The 20,474-nt window shown below is 34.4% G+C and overlaps 1 protein-coding gene across 2 annotated transcripts in view; it reads left to right on the top strand.

Annotated features, from left to right (window-relative positions):
- The window catches only part of IL1RAPL1 (interleukin 1 receptor accessory protein like 1), a 659,497-nt gene that overhangs the window by 339,532 nt on the left and 299,491 nt on the right, over positions 1-20,474 (top strand). For both annotated transcript variants that reach the window (XM_072357399.1, XM_072357408.1), the window contains exon 3: positions 4,755-5,034. In XM_072357399.1, the coding sequence (XP_072213500.1) occupies positions 4,755-5,034 (280 nt within the window). The remainder of the gene's footprint in view (positions 1-4,754; positions 5,035-20,474) is intronic.

Below are 20,474 nucleotides of genomic sequence, written 5' to 3'. Positions count from 1 at the left end.
AAATATGCATTTTTAATGTGTGTTATTGCTGGCAACCTCATGGCCTATGTATACTTAATTATATGCTTAGAACTTTCAATCTTTGAACATCTTAAAGTCAAATATTATCCTTTGATTCAAAGTCTGGTTGAAATAAATTATGTTTCTTTGGCTCTCAGATCCTCTGAAGCATTCACTACAACTCTTTTCATTTCTTCATAGTCCCAGACAAACAGTTGTGCTACTGCAGCCTAAGTAACATCCGGTAGCTAAGTCACAGCAGGAACATGCTTGCACTCTCTTACATACACGGCAATTTGATCAACTGTAATCCTCTTGTATTACAAACTAATCTGTTGGATTCTCTTGTATTTATTGCACATGGAGAGTCTTTACATGTTTAATTATTTCAATGTATCTGATATTCCAAAATGTGATTGTGCATTTATGTTCTTTGTAGAAGAAAAAGTTTCAATGTGCAGCTGCTACCCAAGTGCTACTGAAATTTCAATGTGGGGAAAAACTTGATCTCTTTCATAATCTTTGAAGTGAGGCTACTGAATGAATTTTTCAGAAGCAGTTTCAAGAGTAAGAAATGCTTCTGGGAAAAATTAAATAATTAGCCATCTGCTATACAACAATACACCACTACAGTTCAGGGAATCTCTTTTCTTGGAAATCTTTCCAAAAGCAATCCAAGCCTGATTTGATAAATCTTGAGAAATTAACATAACCACTTGCTATGGTATTTTTTCTTCAGTTTGAGTTAGTATTACAGTTATTTGCAATTCCAGAAGGATATCTAAGATCAATATGTATCAGAATTCAGATTTCTAAATTAGTAAACAGTAGAAATTATAGGCCACTGGAAATAACTTCTTTCAAAGTAAATCATAACGTGTTTTTGGGGACCAGGGAAGAGGCTTACATTCTTAAGGTCTGCTCTCTAACAGTACCACAGGTACTCTAGAGCAGTCACAGAAGAAACAAAGGCTGCAGAATTGTCCGCAAGTAAAGATGTATAGTAAATAAAACAAACAAGAGAATTCATTTCAGATGGATTCTTATCATTATTGCAGATAACTATCAGATCAATTGAAATTGTACTAATAAACTAATTGTTGTGTTTTGTGATTATTCATTACAATATTCTGCCATCTTTGTACTGTAAATGTACGGAAGATTTCTGTACTGAAAATGATTTATTGGAAGAAGGGAGCACAAAGAAGCACAGACAGAATTAGGTACCTGTTTACTGGATCTGACTAGAAGGAGTTAATTTTGTTCTTAGCGGTTTGTAAAGTTTTGTGTTTGTGACTTGAATAGTGTTGCTAACACCACTATTGTTTTGGTTATTGCTGAACAGTGGTTGCACAGCATCAAGGCTTTCTCCCACTCTGCTCCCCCAGGAAAGAGTATTGGTGGTGGGAAGGGATGGATAAGAGATTGTGTGCAGACATGGCCTACTCAGCCAACCTAGGAGTACCATCATGCTAAGCAATAAAAAACAGTTTGGTTTATGTGGTATCTGTTGCTTGGAGATTGGCATAGTATTGGATTCCCCGTTTTGTTGTTTTCAGTGCAATGGAGATAATTAGAGGATTTATATTAATTCAGACAAAAGTTGTCATTGAATTTGACCAATTGCAGGTTTATTGTAGTTTTTCTTTGCGTTTTTCTTTTTTTTTTTTTTTTCTTTTAAATAGGTGAAATAAGAACTTTCAACCAGGTATCTTGGGTCTGAGTAATCCAGTATCTGAGTATACGTACTTTGTTTAATCTTAATGTAGCATTCTGAAACCAAAGCCTAGAGAGCTATGAATTAGCTCAAGACAAATCTTCAGTTTCTTTCTCTATTACTTTTTTGCATATGGGCTTGTGTGTTTGCCTTGTAATAAGTCTTCCACATTCAGTGCTTCTCAGTTGAGACTGAGGAGATTGAAATTTATAGTACCTATCTTATTTAATAGACATTATGGTTTAAAATAATGTTTCCGCCAACTTCAAATGTTCTTCAGCGCCCTCATTTTCCCTTACTGATATGAATTCATACCAGCCAACACATAGTTTTAGACAGAGATCAAAATATTTTATTTTTAGCTTATGAAGTAATTTTTGAGAGTTTTATACAGATTGTAAATTGGGATTTCAAATAGTAAGTGCTGTCTTGGACATAAGTGCCACATCGTAACATGCAAATCTATAATAGCAGTCAGTGAAGAAAAGAAATCATGTATAAAATATGTTTGATGTGGTCATTTGAAAACTTTACTACTAATGATAAATACATATTTTTTTCATGCTTCCAATTTTACTCTGGTACTTTCTTGAAAGTACAGAATCTAAGTGGTCTAAGAATAGAAGTGACCATATTCTTCTTTCTCATTCCCCCATGCACACTGCATTTTTAACTCGGTTACTTCATTTACATTGGAATTTACTTTTATAGCAAATGAAAATATACATAAGCCAAAAATAGCTAATCTTTGATTTCTTCATAAAAATAGCACACAGCAGAATACCTGTGTTATGTTGCATACAGCAGATAGGCTCAAGTATTTTAGTAGATACAGTGAGTGTAATATTAAGGATAATTATCAGTGTCCATCTGGAATGTTTTTTTGTTTGTTTCTTTGTTTGTTTTTCTTATTAATGCTGGCTCACGTAAGCAAAAAGACACAACCATGTTGAAATGAGATAATTCAGAGCAGAGTGAAAGTTTTAATTTTGTGTTTTTGGTGGTAAAACATTATTGTGAAAGCTGTGACTGGAGAATAATTTTGTAAGGAAAGTCTCATGCATTTCTTGATAAACTTTTGGCAAGACTGTCTATGAACAGCCAATTAATGGATTTTCCTAGCAGATTATGTTCCTGAAGTCCCCTCCCTACTCAACAGCCTTAGCCACATTGCTCCTTTATCCTTTGATAGCCAACTTATTTCTGCTTTTACTAAAGCAGCTGTCTTATGTACTCATCTTTCACAGTTTATGAGATATATTCTTTCGTGTCACTTTTTTTTTTTTTTTTTTTTTTTTTTTTTTTTTTTTTTTTTTTTTTTCCCCAAATAGTTAATGTGGTCAGGAATCTTGCAGTGGCTGGTAACTGGCAAATAGTAAACCTTGACATTGCACAACTCTCTGTGTAGATCCTTGGGTTAACAAAAGGAGAAACAGATAAAGAGGGGAAAAAATAAATAATTATGGTAATTTTTATTTTGTATTAAATGCAATAGATTTTGAAGAATTTACTGTTACTGTATTACAATTATAAGTGCTTTAGAGTAACTGTTTTCAACTAATGTCAGACCTAAACTGTTTATATTTCAGGAATTCAGATTTTCATCAATGTAACCTAAGGATCTACATGGACTCTGAAACCTATAAATTGAATCAAAACTTTTGAATGAAGCCAAGTTTTGGCAGTGGACACAGGAGTCAGTATAGTTATGTTTTCTCCTTTCTAAGAACTGAATTTCCCCTTGAAAAATTTGCATATGATCCTGAAGAAAATGAAAGGGAAATCCCTTTATGTGATGTTAAATTATTTTGTGTGCTAGGTACTGTCAGAAATTACAGCCTGTGAGGAGCTTGTTTATTCAGCAGAACAATCTCATTATTAGGACAGTGATGTAGTGTGGTTTACTTCATACCTTGAAATCATTCAAGAAATAACTGAGTGAATTATATTCAGCCTGGTCCTTGTGTTGTGCGATTATGTATAGCAATAAATGGCAGTGTATTAAAATAGAGATCAGGGACTAAAACCATTCATTTGAATGCAGTTCTGAATTTTCAAAGCTGTTGAATTATTCAAGTATTTTCCAATTTATAAGATACAGTAACAGTAACAATAATAATAAAAAAGATGACTGGTTGATGTGACAATTGAAATAAAAACATCTGATATGTCTTAGGGTTAATTTTTTCCACAATTCTTTTTTGCGACCTTTTTGTTGGTTATGTGCTTGTAGCAGTCATAATTTAAAAAGGAAACCCTAGGTACTTTCTTCAGAAAATACCTTAAAGGAAAGAGAATCCAGTCAAAACTGAAATGGACCACTGTTAGAACGCAAGACCTAATCATTCAATTTATTTAATATTAACATGTCTGGGTAAATATTAAACCTTTGCTATAGTCTCTTCCTACTTATGAGGGTAATAGCACAAGTGTTTAGTATCTAACTGCAAATATATAATATTTTTAATGTTCCACTGTCAACAGAATATTCCAAAGATTTCTCTGAAAGTGTATTTTGAATGTAAATTGGGTCTTTGAAAACTACAGTCTTAAATGATCTGGAAATCAAGATTTCAATTTGTTTTACCATACATTCAAGTTTTTCTAGACTGAAGAAAATGCTTTATGCATCACACATAGACTATATGTTGGAAGGGTGTAAAAAAGTTTGTTTCTGTGTAAATTAATGTCAATCACTGAATTTGTCTGGCCAAGCCCAGCACCTGATCACCACAGTATGTCCTCTCCATCTATTTTTATCAACTGTTCATGCTTGAGTTGCACAAAATAAAAAGAGCAATTGCTCAGTTATCTCAGAAATTACCAACATTTAGCACAAGTGCATTTCTGTGTTCTTCCTAGGAAAGTACATTAAATTAATAGTGTGATAATGAAGTTAATTTTTCAGTGATCAAAAGACTACAAGTGTTCACTCAATGGACCTTTTCTTAAAGACGGTTCTGTTCGAGAATGAAACTTACTATATAAGCAGAAGTCTCTGAAGACTTTGGTAATCTCTTTTCATCTTCTCTTTCAGCTGATGGATGCACTGACTGGTCTGTGGATTACAAGAAATATCAAGTTCTAGTGGGAGAACCTGTTCGTATAAAATGTGCACTCTTTTATGGATACATTAGAGCTAATTACTCCCTAGCTCAAAGTGCTGGACTCAGCTTGATGTGGTACAAAAGCTCTGGACCAGGAGATTTTGAGGAACCTATAGCTTTTGATGGTACTAGAATGAGCAAAGAAGAAGATTCCATTTGGTTTCGACCGACAGTGGTACAAGACAGCGGACTCTATGCATGTGTTATAAGGTATTATATTTTAATATATTACATTTTAATGATATGTATATCAAACATGGCTCTTAATAGTGAGACTTCTTTGCAAAGAAAAATGTTTTTTTTAATTTTTCTTTTTTCATCTTCTCTTGTTGTTTCCTTCCCTGAAGTTCTTTATGCTTTATTAGAAATTATGGTTGAAGGTCTGGGATATTTGAGGAGAAAAAAAAAAAAAAAAAAAAAAAAAAAAAGTTGTATAAATTTAAGTTATTTATTGAAATATCCAACATTAATCAGGCAGGTAGAACTGTATATGTGAATCTTGTATTGCTGATTCTGGTTTAATTCCTTTTATATTTCTTCTGGAGTTAAAAGTTCCTTTTTCATATTTGAATTTTGTCTTGTGCGAACTTGGTTCTTTGGCTCCTTTTAATTCTTTTTTTTTTTTTTTTTTTTTTTCTTCATATAAAAAGTGCTGTTTTATGTAAAGTAGTTGCATGAATGCAAATAGAGTAACATTATGGAGAAGTTTCAAAATTTTTTATGGATATACATAACCTAATTGCAGCTGGTTTAGCCTGATAATGGAGGCTGGATGCCAGATGTCTTCCAAAGGTATTTAAGCTTCAAGGCATCAAGCCTTTTCACCATACCTTGGTCTAGATTCCAATTCCTGCTTTCTAAAACAGATATAGAGCTTCCTCTCTACCTTTAAAATGATTTGCTCTGAAGTACTGTTTCCAGCCCTTCAAATAGAAAATATTATCTAGGCAATTTCTTATTTTCTAGCAGATTTATAGAAGGTTTTAATTTGATTTGAAATTATGCAAATCAGCATTTGTACCTAACAGGTATGCAGGAGAGTTGCTACTAATTGTTCAAGGGTTTGAAACTTTTGGTTGTACTTCAGTGAAATGATGAAGCAGTGTTCCACTCTTGCAGCCTATCTATAAAAGCAGTGTTGCTACTCATGCACCATAGACTGAAAAAAGAAAGAATAAATCAGCTGAGGGACTAGGCAAAAAATGCATAATGAAGTTATTTTGATGTTGCAAGGAAAATAAGAAAGCACCTGAAGAGTCCCATTATATTTAGCGTCTACTACTCTTTTCCTTTTGTGGGGGTCCAGGGAAGCTTTTTCAGCAATGTAATAGATTCTTTTTCTTCCTTTGTTCCTATATACTATCTGAAATAAATAAATAAATGAGGTTGAATTTATTGCAAAAAATATGTAATATAAAATATCTAGACTTATTGAATAACTGTTTTCTGATGCTTACTGTTGCCATAACTGAAATCAGAATATTCAGCCTGACTATCACTTTTTAGGCTTTAATACTGGTAGAATATATAGAATAATCTGAAGAAGGATTAGAGAACTAGAACTGTAATTGATGTCAAGGATCGTGATGAAGATGGCATAGATGAGATTTAGTAATTTTTTATTTTTATTTTTTGCACATTAGAAGTTTTTTTCTTATTTTAGTGAAGAGAGCTTTATATACCTTCAGAACAATATTATGATCTATTCACACTGAAGACTCAGTTGAGAAGCTCAATTAAAAAACTGAATAATGATTTGAGAAGAAGTTCAGGAACAAGAGACATATGTGTAATGATAGATCCTAAAAAGAAAATAGGGAAAAGGAGAACTGAGCTTTGAATAAATGGTTCTTCCTCCCTGGTATCCTGGTTAATAGTCCAGCTGAATTTCCTCTAGTCCACATGTCATAGGAAATAAGCAGGAGGAGACTGAAACTATGGTGGAATTAGAAAACTATGATCTAATTGTTATCACAGAAACATAGTAGGACAAGTTGAACAACTGGAATACTATGGCTAAGGGCTATAAGTTCTTTGGAAGGGATAGCCTGGGCAGGAGGGGTTGAGGAACTGTCTAATATCTTAAGAGGGGAATAGAATGCAAATTGCTGCCTTTGAGAAATAGCCATGATCAGGTTGGACAGCCTGTGGGTTAAAATAATGGCAAGACAAGGAAGAATGTGTTAAAACTATAGATGGGAGATCTAGGTTAGATTATAGACAGAAATTCTTACTCAAAGGGCCACAAGGCACTGGCACAGCTGCCTGGAGAAGCTGTGGTGCATCATCCCTGGAGGCATTGAAGGCCAGGTTGATGGGGCTCTGGCAGCCTGAGCTGGTGGGGGGCAGCCTTGCCCATGGCAGGGGTTGGGGCTGGGTGGGCTTTACTTTCCCTTCCAAACCTAAGCCTTGGTATAATTCCTGGTTTCCATTTCAGACTTACTTAAAGGGGTGAAACAGCCCAGTACTTGCTTTTTTTTTTTTTTTTTTTTTTTCTTCCTCAGAAACAACTTCTTTTGCAATTCTGTGACTTTGCTACCTATGCTAACACTAAAGAGAAGAAACTGCAAAGGAAGATTTTTTTAAAACAAAAAAGTGCCCCGGCGGCGCAGTGGTATAAGGTGCTGCTTGCAACAACGGAGGCCCGGGGTTCGAATCCCCCCTGTGGTGCAAGTGGTAGAAGTGCCGCTCTGCTACACAGAAAGGCTTGAATCCTGGGAGTTGGACTCGATGATCTCTAAGGCCCCTTCCAACTCGCATGATACTATGATACTATGAAAAACAAATGAACAAAAAAGTTAGCTGTATGCCAGTAAATGAACAATATTAAAAGACTAGCTGGTGGACCAAACTAATTTCTACAATGAGTATATAGCAGATGAAGCATGAGGTTTTATTGCCTAGAGGAGTTGATATTTTTAGTAAAATTAGATAGTGAAGATATGAACCACTATGAAGATAGTGGTAGCTCTTTACTTCAGAAGCAGAGAAATAAGTTTAATTCTTATTCACAACTATTTGCAGTACTCTCATCCTTAATTTTTTTTTTATCCCCACTTATCTTCTGATGAGAAGCTGATTCAGAAGCTGAAAATCCTAACTAACAGCAAGACAGTTTTTATTATCAAGGAACTGCTGCACACCCATAGCTGGAGAAGAGAGGGCAGAAATAAATTTCAGCTTGCAGATGTCAAAACAAGCTGTAATCTAACTGGTAGAAAATGTGTGAGCTTACATAGTGCTTCAAAGAAAGACAATAATGTGCTTTGTTTCAGGCACCACTGTACTGAAACTTGGATGTCCTGTAATATCATGGAAGTAGAATTTACAAACTATTAAGTCTCTTAGTCACTGTAACATCACACAATTGCTTGTAGTGAATATAGGTTGTAGCAAAACTGGATGTGCCACACAAAGAGAGGAAGTTTATATTGAACTTAAATGTGTATAAATTTTTTATATAAATACAAATATACACCTGGCATAGGAGTCAGTGCATACTCGTTTCTGTTTAACTACCTCCTTTGGTGCTATGAAAAATGTTGAATTACTGTCATTCTGTCAAAGTGATATTTTCCTACAGTTTTCATCCTTTTCTTCCCTGCCTGGAATCTTTTATAACAGTACGTCCAACAACGCCCCAGTATAATAACAGCTGATGTGAGTGGAGCCTGAGAATAAGGCAGAATCAGATTTCTATTAAAGTGCTACAGTGATCTGTACTGCAAAAATAAATATGTTTTTATGTTTCATTCAGATAGTTTTGCACTGGTATGTCAGTTAGATAATGCTTAGAAATCATCTTTATCACCTCATACAGTGCATGTAGGAATTGAGGTATCTTTTTGAGTTGAAGGTGCTTTTAGTAACTAGTGACTTTGTTCCTTATAAAATCATTTTTACAGTAAGGTTTATTTTATAACTAGAAATTCTCCTTTTAAACATAATGTATTCTACCTTGAACACTGTGTCCTTAAATTATATAATTCACCTTTGTCCTCCATTTATCCTTAATAATGGTGTTATTATATTATTTAATATAATATTATATTATATTATAACCAATGAGTTTGGTGTTTATTTACTTTTCTATAGTTTAGTCTTTGTAAAGGCTTTTGGTTTTAGGTGTTTACAAATATAATTACTGAGATAATTACGGGAGAACGCATGCACGTGAACAAGTCCTGTTCAGATACATGAGAGTGACTATAAACAAAGCATCAGTTCCAGAAAAATATATGTAACAAAAGAAAGCTAACAGATATGATTTCACTAGTTGTGAAGGGAAAAAATACGGGTACAGTTAATTCCTTATGTGAAATACTTAAGTCAGTAGTAAATCATGTATTTCCAGGCACTTGAGAAAATAGAAGGGAAAGGCAAATAACTAAAACAGCTTGTGGATATTTTCTAAAACGTATTGTCTCCAAACACTGTTGATAGATTTTTTGCCTTGCTTTCAGTCAAGCCAGACCTCAAAGATACTTTAGACTTGAAAAAAGCAATAAAATAGCACCTAAATACTTTGTATGCAAAAAAAATCTCTTTCTTGTTCTGCTATGATAAAGTGAGAGTTTACATGTAAACATAACCTAAATAAAGATGCATGTTGTGGTGACTATTTCATAATGGACCTTTTGGCCAATTCTAATGGCAAACATAATCTTAAATTGGTGGAGTTACATATATATATATATATTATATCTTCCAGATACAATGTTTACAAGCCAATTTGGCAAGTCAAACCAATTGTAACATTGAAAATAATGTTATGCTGGCAATCCCACTATAGAGAAAAACTAATGCTAATTGCATCTTGGTTGCTTATTTGGTGCTGCCATCTGTCAAATTAGCACTGGCTGCTTATCCTGGCTTTGCTAGTTTCACAGGTGGCATTACTGACCCAACAGGTCTGGGGGTGTTTAATTGCAAGGGGTGAAAAGATGATAATCAGACATCAGGATCTTCTCCATGATTTTAGCTCAGCCTCTTAATGCAGGAGGGATTATGATATAAACTTTGAGTACTAAATTTAGACTTCACTTATAAAACTTATCATTACTGAACAGTGAGGTGGGGCTCCTATTTTTCATTTATTGCAAGACGTACTGCTCGCATATAAACATGTCTGTATGCATCTATCTATAAACACGTCAGCATATTTATACACACACAGTGCATAAGGAAGAGAATTAAAGGCATGATAGTCTGGTTACCTGTAATGAGGATGTGCCTGACAAAATGGTTTAATTCATGTCTGGGGCAGACTTCTTGTGTGAATATAGCCAAGTCATGTGAGCCACTTTGGCCTGTCTGAGGCTACACCATGGATTTTATCCACTTGTACTGGACTAAATTTTTTTATCTGTAGGGCATACTTTCAACTTCTTCAATGATATCCTGATAATAAAAACTATGCAAATTACATTTATCAGTCTGCAGGAAATATTTGTAACAAGACCTTTGCAATATTGTGGCATTTATTCTTTCATCCTTGCATGCTAATCTTGATGTAAGTTATTTAAAATGCTTTGTAGCATATAAAAAGATAAGATTATTTCTTGGGCTAGCTGCTTTATTTCAGTTCAGTTTTTATGCATATACCTGCTGTCAGAGTATTAAAATGTTCCCAAAGGAATGCATTTAATGGGCTTGCATAATGAAATTTAATTAGAGGATTGTATACAAAAATAAATGAATGAATTTTTCAAAAAGTAGTCTCAGAAGGAAAATTATAACAATTGTGGTTTTCTTGCTTGATATTTTAGGCTGCTGTATGGAAAGCAGAAAACATTTTTATATTCAATTTTCAGTTATTTACAATAGTTACTGAAAGGAACAAATAACAGACAGTTATGTATGTTTTCCTTGCTTAACAAATCTTTCTGCTCTTAAAAATAAGGTGAACTGCAAAGATTTAACAGCAGGGAATAAGCTACACAGGCAAAGTTATTTCTGTGATGCTGAATATCTGTGATTAAGTTGGCTGGCTTCTGAGGCCAAAGTGTACATATTAAGTTGTGTCACTTTTAACGATGGGCTAGTAAAATGATAGAGGTTCCTTGAAAGAGCATAAGAACGAATGCATTTTCAGTGGTATTTTCATGACAAGTTTTTTTTGGGGGTGGGGTCAAGTTTATGCTTTAGTTTATTTATTTGTTTTCTTTGTTTTCCTCTCCTGAAATGTGTGTCTGTCCTGTCTGGATTTTATATTTAGTGGACACAATTGTAAGCAGCTCAGTGAATTGTTTGGGCTCAGGTATGGGAACTGCCACACCACCAACATCTGCCTCTGGCGTTGCTGGTCAACATAATAAAATAGGGAATCATTACTTTCACAGTAGCCCTCATATATTCGTTATACTTCCAGTGTTGTTTAAAGTATGGCAATTGTTAGTACAGTACTGATGCCTAAGATTTGGTCAAATGCTTTCAAAGGGGTATTCATTATTCGTCTTACATAGTCAAGGTGGCTCTGCTAACATCTTTGCTTTTGACTGCAGTTTCCCTGTATTATTCTGTTTGTCAATTCTTAGAAAAATACAAGTTTGTATAAAATATATTTACTTAATCATTTATTTCACAGTGAGTGTAAATGAAAAATCAAATATAAAACCTTATCTTTTAATGGAAACGTGCTTTCAGTTACCTTTTTCATTCAGTGAAGAATGAAAAAGAATAATAAGGTGTTTAGACTCCGAGGCTTTCTTGCCATTCAGTGCATGATCAGAGAAAATTCTCAGTCCCAGTAAGCACAAGGTCTTCTTACTGGAATGCAAATGAAGAACATGTAGCATAAAGTGTACTGCAATATGTTGCTGCATAACACTCATGAAAAAGTTTCTAAATGAAACTTCTTAATAATCACTACTCAAATCACTACAACAGCACTCAATAGACAATATTCTAGGACTGACTGGCATTAGATTTTTCAGTGCCACTACTAACAGATGATCTTGAATACTGCATTTTGAGACTGTTCATTTAAACTAATGCTACAGCAGTAAATAAACAAATAAAAACTTACTTTAGGAACAATTGTCTTTCCAGTAAGCAAAGAATTGTTCTATCACTAAAGTGCAGAAAATAGCTTTCCATTGAGACCTCTTCACTCTCAAAGTTTCTGCGTTTTGATTGAGATTATTGTTTAAGGTCTCTGGGAATGCACTCATAACTCCAAAAAGTCCTGAATTTGCAGTTATTATCTTTTGTAATAAACTGCAGAACTGTTCAGCACTAGGAATATATTCTTCCTTTTTAGCTAACTTTATTTCCTTTTTTGACAAAGTCACCCATCTAGTTGACCAAGGGAAGCCAATTGATGTTATCTTTATGGATTTCAGTAAAGCTTTTGATACTTTTACTCACAGTATCCTTCTGGAGAAAATGTTCAGGATATGGCCAGACAAAAACATAATGCAGTGGGTGTGCAATTGGCTGATGGGTCAGGCCTGAAGGGTTATAGTAAATGAAGTTATATCAGACTGGTGGCTGGTCACTATTGAAGTTTCCCAGGGCTATATTTGAACTCCAGTTCTCTTTAATGTCTTCATAAATGACTTGGATGTAGGTCTAGAAGGTATTTTGAGCAAGTTTGCTCATTATACAAAACTGGTAAGAACTACTGACTCCATCAAGGGTGGAGGGCAAAGCATATGAAAAGCAAATGAACTACTCTGGTTTGTTCAGCCCACAGCAGAGGAGACTGAGAGTCAGCGGTGAGCTCTGCACTCTGTGACAGTGACAGGGCCTGAGGGAACAACATGGAGCTGTATCAAGGGAGGGGCAGCTGTGGGTGAGTGAAAGGGTCTGCACCAGAGAGCAGTGAGCATGGAATGGACTGTCCAGGGCAGTGGGCACAGCCCCCAGTGCCAGAGCTCAAGGAGTGTCTAGACAACACTCTCGGACATAAGGTCTGATTTTTGGGTGGTGGTGTGTGAAGCCAGGAGTTTGACTTGATGATCCTTATGAGTCCCTTTCAACTCAGGATATTTTGTGATTCTAAAATTCCCTTCTACAGTTAGTGTTTTCATTTGAAGTATAATTTGAGTGTTTCTGGAAATGTATTTGTTAAAGTCTTAACATGAATGTAGTGTGAGGTACTACGTAATACATTCAAATGACTGAACTCAGTTCTTGAATGTATATAAGTTACATGTGGAGTAAGATAAGACTTTCAGCTGATAATTTCATCTGCATGTCTTTCTAAAGGACAGCTCCATTTATTCAAGGTACATTTGAGAACAGTTAATCTGAAAATGGAATTTTTCTGTTACCTCTTCAGTAAAACAAACAATTCTTCATTGTTTGTCTAAAGTTTTTAGCAGAGGGATAGAAAAAAAAGAAAATAATAATAATAATTTCCCTGGGAGATTGCAGTCAAATACTGCGGTTTGAAAGGTAAAAGGTTAATTAAAACCTTTGATAGGGCACTGATAAAACTATATTCAAGCTTTATAGGGAGATTAAATCCTTTGTATTCAGTTCAGGATATGAGTAAGTAGAATCAGGATCTGCATGCTGAGTGGTAAGATAGAAAGTAAAATGAGATCAAAGCATGTTTACTGAGGATTGTGCATTGATCGTACCAATCGTACCTCCATCGTACCGTTTATGAAGAGGAGCTTGCTTATTGGCAGAAACATTGGGAACAAAGAAATGTGCTCATTGTATATAAAGATAACATTGTAATATAGACAACAAAGGTGACAGGATCAAGGAAACTTTAATAACTCTATTCTACTGCATCAGAGTGGTTTGTGGGTTTTTTTGGTGTTTGTTTTTTTTTTTTTTTTTTTTGTTTGCTTTGCATTATTTATTTATTTATTTATTTTTCCCCCATGTACCTCCAAATTTGATGCTTGTTAGAATTATATGGTTTTAATTTTAATGGGCCATATATACACTTTCACAATTAGTGTGTCATCTGTAATTCTTCTTTCCTCTGAATTTTATATTGTCATATTTTACCCCAGGCTGTGCAAGGTAGAAAAGTCATTAGCAAATTGTACAGTTTTGGATTTACATGAAATACTATTGAGTCCTCATCCTTCCTAAATTTTTTTCTAAAACAGTGAAGTGTAATATTTATATGTTCAACTTCCCCATTTCCAGGTTATATTGCTTTCTTAGGCTTCTGTGTATGACTCAGTGGATACAGTGCCCTCAAGCAGGCAGTTCAAGGTTGGTGGTGATATTGAGAATGCATCACATTTTCACAGAATCACAGAATTATCAAGGTTGGAAAAGACCTAGAAAGATCATCCAGTCCAACCATCACCAATACTTCCCGGCTAAATCATATCCCTCAACACAACATTTTGCCTAGGCAGAATGCTGGCTGCTTCACCCTCTGCAGTAATATTTCCTTTATAGTACCCTTGCATTCTGTCCCTTTTTAGCTCACAATGTTAGGTTGATTCATTTGCCACTTTGAAGTAGAAAAATTCCTCAGATGAGTGTAAGATGTACAGAATTTGTCAGTAAATACTCCATTTGTGTTCACTGCAGTTGCTGATTTTTATGTTTGACTCTCAGGTGCTGAAGTCAAAATAGAGTGCACATTCGCTTCTGCACCCAGGGAACATCTCAGTCTCAAGTCTGTTCATTATTCAAGGAGTGTTACACCAGAACAGTTTTCTAGCCTAAAACATTATTCTTTGCTTTTGAAAACATATTCAGATTTTCCACCATTAACAGTTTTCCTTAACAAAGCAAATTTTTGTTTATTTTTCTGAGAACGTTTATTTAACTTTAGGGGTTCATTCTAAAGCTACAGGTCCCAGCAGCAGGCTTTTTGGTCACAGGGAGTCTTCAGCAGGAAGTGAATGAAAAATGGGTACTCTTACCCTCTCATGTAAATACCTAATTGTTAATTAGAGCAATAAGCCATCAGTGTATGTAATGATATGCAATTTGTCTAGAGTGGTAGTTCTAAGCTGTACTTTCCCATTCTTTATAAGAAAAATCCTCCCACATGGTTTTAAATCTTGTAGGTGTTCACTGCATGAGTGAAGCTGGCAAAGGTCAAATGAAACAAAATCAACTAAAATAGAAGAGTTCAGAGGTTTGGGTTTTTTGTTGTTGTTGATTTTTCCTTTCTTCTAACATGCTTATATTCAGAATAATAATGCCAATCAGATTAATCATGACAGCTATATGCTTTCAGTGACAAATGAAAGATACGACTGCATGTACAAAATAATCCAGATATTTCTGGGGCATTCTTCTGACTTTCAGAATCATTCTGATTGCTTATACATATATTTGTCTTAAGGTCTGCATTTTTTTAGATGTTGGTCCTACTGTTGTGGTGCTGCCTGATAAGTCAAGGTGTTCTGGAAAAGGGGGTCCCTGTTTTGTTCCATACTTCACATAAATTGATTTAGATGATGTGTCATATGGGGTGTATATGGTGACTGTCCAGCATATGCATCTTCCTTCTAAGACAGTAGAGTGGGAAGTAAACAAGTGGATAATCATCTGTAGAAGAGTTCAGGCTTCACATTCTTACACAAAGCAGAACAGCAGTTATGGCATGAAAACCCTAACTGAGGAAACTACAGGAAGTGCTATCACTTTCTCTAAGTCTCACTCAAATTGTAATATAAAACAACCTACTTGTGTTTTAGTCCCTTGCTGCCACTGGTTTTGCAGTACTGTGATTAAATGTAGGTGTTTTACTCATCCTGTCTGATTTTTCATCATATTTTCGTATTCTCATTTGAAGTCCTGAATGGTCTGTTTTTTAAGTCATTCAGTCTTCATTAATTAGCAAGTTATCACTTCATTTAAGAAATATTAGAATATATCCAAAAGGTCTTTCCATATTTACCATATTTTTAATTCTGGCTAGATCATAAACTTTATACAAATTACTGCATTTAGCTAAGTGGTAGATGGAAAAAATATTCTTCACTTCTTTTTCAAAATGAGCAAAAATTCCAAAGATTAATATATATGTATATATACATATACATATATATATAGTTAATGTTAACCATCTTTACTGAGAATTCTTATGTTCACCACTGTATCTCTGTGGAAGACTTTATAGGATGAAAGATACATATTTTCTACTTGGAGACCACTAAAATGGCGCCTCCCCCATTTAAACTGTTGTGACTCTGAGAACAGACAGTGTGCACAAACATGATTTTGTTCTGGAAATATGACAGGATAGCTTCTTGCTAGCAATAAATGTCTTCAGCGGGAGAACTGAGAAATCTCTCCCAACAGTAACTTAAAATATTCTCGGGAGAAAAAGAGGAAGATACACATGTTAAGAACATGCACATTCTAGAGCAATTTCATCAAGTATGTATTACTTGCATAGAAGATGATTTAAGCAGTGACCTAAGTGACTTAAACAGTTTAGAGATCACTGTTTTATATAACTGTAATGCTTTTGAATAATCTTTAGGTTACCTTTTTTATAAAAATTACTATTTGTTTTTAATCATGCCTTCAAAATCATTTCATTTTCAAGAATGAATCCAAAACAAAAATATCTGGCTGAACATCTAGTAATTTAATGTTATAAACTAAGTCTGATCATTAATATGATGCTGTTTTGTGTAAATAATGGTAGTTCAAAATAGTGTAATATGGAAACTATTTTAAAAATCCTTCCTGTGGTCCACATTTTTCTGCCATTCTCTGTTTTGCTATAGCCACAGTTATTGTAAACTTGAAAAACTGGCAGACAAGGATCTTACAGGTAAGCTGAAATTTGAGTTTTCAAGAAGTTTATCTATGTAGTGAAGACTATAAATACATAAATATTTTAAAATTATAAATAATATTAATATATCTCGCTAAGTACAGTTTTTAGAGTTTACCTGAAAAAAAAAATAAATGGTATTCAACTATTTATCTAATCTTTGGAAGAGGTAATTAATAAGAAAAATGCCTCCAGGAAAGCATGATGACTGAGGCTTCAAAGCTTCCCCAGACAGACAGCTGTCAGAGGTAGCCCTACTGTGTATCTGTAAGCTATAACTTAAACATTCCCCTGTCAGTCACAGATTTCCATTTTCTAGAGAAAATACATTTATTCCTGGAAGATTTATACAAGTGAAACATTGGGCAGATGATGAATTAGATAGCTGTATGTTGTGATTTTAAGCCCCATAATGCAGAGTCAATTCAACAATGTGAATATTTAATCCTATCATAAATTAATTAACACTTGCAGAACTGAGCATGAATCACACAGGGTAAGGAATTCTGCCTAGGAGTGCAGTGATCGTAAAGGTCTGTGGAGTCACTGTAAATAATGCTCAAACATGACCTTCTGCTTTGTTTCTGCAGCTGTTACACTTAATATGTGAGAGAAGAAGGGAGAATGTTGTCCAGTAGGATGATCACAAGTTCTGTGGTAGAAAACAAATTACACACAGGAAAGGAGCAAGTTGCACATTTATCACTGTTGTCTTTGGAGTCTCACCTGCCATATGGGTGAATTGTTAATTTGCTGGAAAGTTTAAACAAAGTAGAACTATTTGTAAAATATGTGTTACACCTCAAGCAGTACTAAAATTACATTTTTCATTGCATGTTTTGTGCAGATAGCTAGATTGCAGGGTTACAGTGCATTCCCTTATTTAAAAAAATTATATATATCTATGTAAATATATATTAAAAATTTAAAGAGGAAAAAAAAAACAACACAAAATTTTTGAAAATAGAACAATAGATTTGATTTTCCACAAAATGTACCATATTACCCAGAGAGGTTGTGGATGTTCCATCCCTGGGGGTGTTCAAGGCCAGGTTGGATGGAGCCCTAGGCAGCCTGGTCTAATATTAAATGTGGAGGTTGGCATCCCTACATGCAGCAGGGGAGTTGGAGCTTCATTGTCCATGAAGTCCCTTCCAATGCAAGCCATTCTATGATTCTCTAATTGTGAAACAGATCCTACCAGGAAACTAAAAGCGATTTTGATATACATGAAGAAAGTTAACAGCATACTATTTTGAAATACTTATTCTCTTGCATTCTTTCTTAAATGAGTGTTCATGCGTGACCAGTAGCATTATCACTACTTCTTTCTCATTCATTCTTCATTGTTCATTCATTCCCTTTTTTTGTACATGTATGTAGTGTGATGTAGGAGGATGTGATGTACATATAACATGAGAATTTCAGTCACAAAAGATGAAAAAGAATGTTATAAACAACACTAGGAAAAAATACAGGAATTTTCAAGACATAACTTATGTTTCCATGCATCATTTGAACCACCTCAGAAGTTCTAAGGCAGATCCTTACAAATATTTGTCACATTTTTACACGTCTAGTGTTGTCTGTTTTTTGTGGTCTGTATTATGTATACAAAACTGTGTAGGTTATTTAAACAAGATGCTTAACTGACAACATTAATGACAGGCAGCCAAGATAGCCTATGGATTTCTGCAGTGAAACAAATAATGTAGATGGAAAGAATGAGGTTAATTACTTGTCTGAAGTTGTTTTTTTCTGCATGTGAGCATAAGCTCTGAAAAAATGTTATGTGAGGGAGAAAAAGAATATGAAATTGATAAGGAAGTATCATGTATTCAGATAGATACTTTTTAAATTGAATTGTGAACGTTAAGGATTATGAATTGCTTCACTATGACATCATGTTTAAAGCTTCAAAAATAAGAGTTCTTACAAGGCATGCTGTTCATAAGTGTCTTATTTTTGTTAGAGTAACAGTTGTATAAATGACAGTGGAATGTGCAGGGAATAAAGGGCTTTATGCATTGATTAAATGTCTTGGCTCTGGTCTGGTATTTAATCAACTGCCAGAACAATTTATTCCCCAGCATACCCAAGCAACATGAATATTATTACTTCATCTTGCAAGAACAGACAAAACAAATACTACAGTTTCCAGATTTAGCAAGCTAAAAACCTCACGTGTTGCAGTCAGTATATTCACTGTTGGTGTGCACATACATTTGTTTGTGGACTATCACAATAAAGAAAAGAATATTTTTCTCCATATGAGCAGTCCCTTACTACTGTTATCTTGTCTTGTTAGGAAGGTTTGTAGGGGGAAAGTTAAATTCAAAAAACTTCTTAAAAATCAGAGTGTGTTCTATGTAACGTAGTCTCCGGACAGTGACATCCTTTTGAACACTATATTCGTGATTCAATTACAAGGTCAGAATGACAAGCTTTCCATCACATTTCTTACTACATTTTTTAAATTAGTGAACAGTTGCATTTTCTAGTTTAAACTGGTTCTTCTGACACAGTAATTAATAAATTAACTTTGCTGAGAAAGATAGGGCACCCATCCAAATATTGAAGCATCAGATACAAGGGCAAAAATTAAATTAAATAGCAACTTATTCTCTCTCATCTGGAATATCTGAACTTCTTAACTGTTCCAAAGTTCTCTAAAAAGATATATAGCATGGATCATGGAAATTAATGTGTGATGTGCCAAAAACTAACCAGTAGTATTAGACTTTATTTCTCCTGAAGTTGCACTTACAAACCGCTGACACTAAGCAGCTTCTCTTTACAGTGAAAAGATCCTACTCTGCTAAAGTATACACTGTGGCAGCTGATATGTTACACCAAATGGGAACCTGACTGAATAAGGGACAGATTTTGCAGATTTATCTTTTGTTTAAAAAAAACCAAAACCAAAACCAAAAACAAACAAACAAACAAAAAACCTAAAACTATATCATCCTTCTAATGCTCACCTGTTATTTTAGTTTGCAGTTTCTCAATATTTTCTTCATTTGTTAATCAAAAATGGTCTAATCTTTCTATTCTTCTTTTTTCCTTCTCTCATAAAAGCTTAACTCCACGTGAAAGAATGAATTAAACACCATCCTATCAATCCACATGGCTTTAATGTGCAAGTACTTTAATAACATAGTTTTAGCTTTCTTTGCCAGCAGGTAGAAATCACTAGAAACTGCAAATAATCACTTCTGAAAAATAAAACAGGGTCATCTCATTTCAGAAATTTTATTTACTTTGCACCATGAAGTTTTACTAAATAACAAGCAAGAGCTAATAATTCTTCTTTTGCATCATTGGTCTCTGATCTCAAGACTGCAGCAGCTTCTCTGATCTTGTCTCTCTGATCTTTGGGCTGTGTTCCCCAATAAGGACTTTCATCACCTTAAAGTGAAGTTTTTTGGATGATGTTTCAGAAGTAGAAAACATGAGGAAGTGACGTGTTCAGAAGAAAGCCAGTAAAATTCAGGATTAGTTTGGACAATACTTGAATGTTTTAAGAAAACTAACCTTTAAAAGGACATAGTAACTACTAGAACTAATGCTAACCAACATGCAGATGGGGAGGAGAAAGGATTTTTATCCCCAGAATTTTCATTTATGATACAGTCAAACAAAGTGGTATTCCGTCACTTGTGAGTCATTAGATCTGTTTCTGCAATAGAAGGATTTGAGAGTTTTCATAGTTCTGCAAGTTACAGTTTCTAAATCTAAACAACCTGTGTAATGTTGTAAGTTAGTTGAAATCAGATTTCACGAACAATTTGTAAATGATTATTTACACTTGTCGATCTTTTTGGTTCTTATTATTTAATGATCAGAAGACACATGGATGGGGACAGGTTCTTTTCACTAGTACTCAGCAATAGAACAAGAGGCAGTTGGCACAAACAGGAACACA

This window comes from Excalfactoria chinensis, chromosome 1, assembly GCF_039878825.1.
Source record: "Excalfactoria chinensis isolate bCotChi1 chromosome 1, bCotChi1.hap2, whole genome shotgun sequence".
NCBI classification, from domain to species: Eukaryota; Metazoa; Chordata; class Aves; order Galliformes; family Phasianidae; genus Excalfactoria; species Excalfactoria chinensis.
This window is presented reverse-complemented; position numbering and strand designations above follow the sequence as displayed.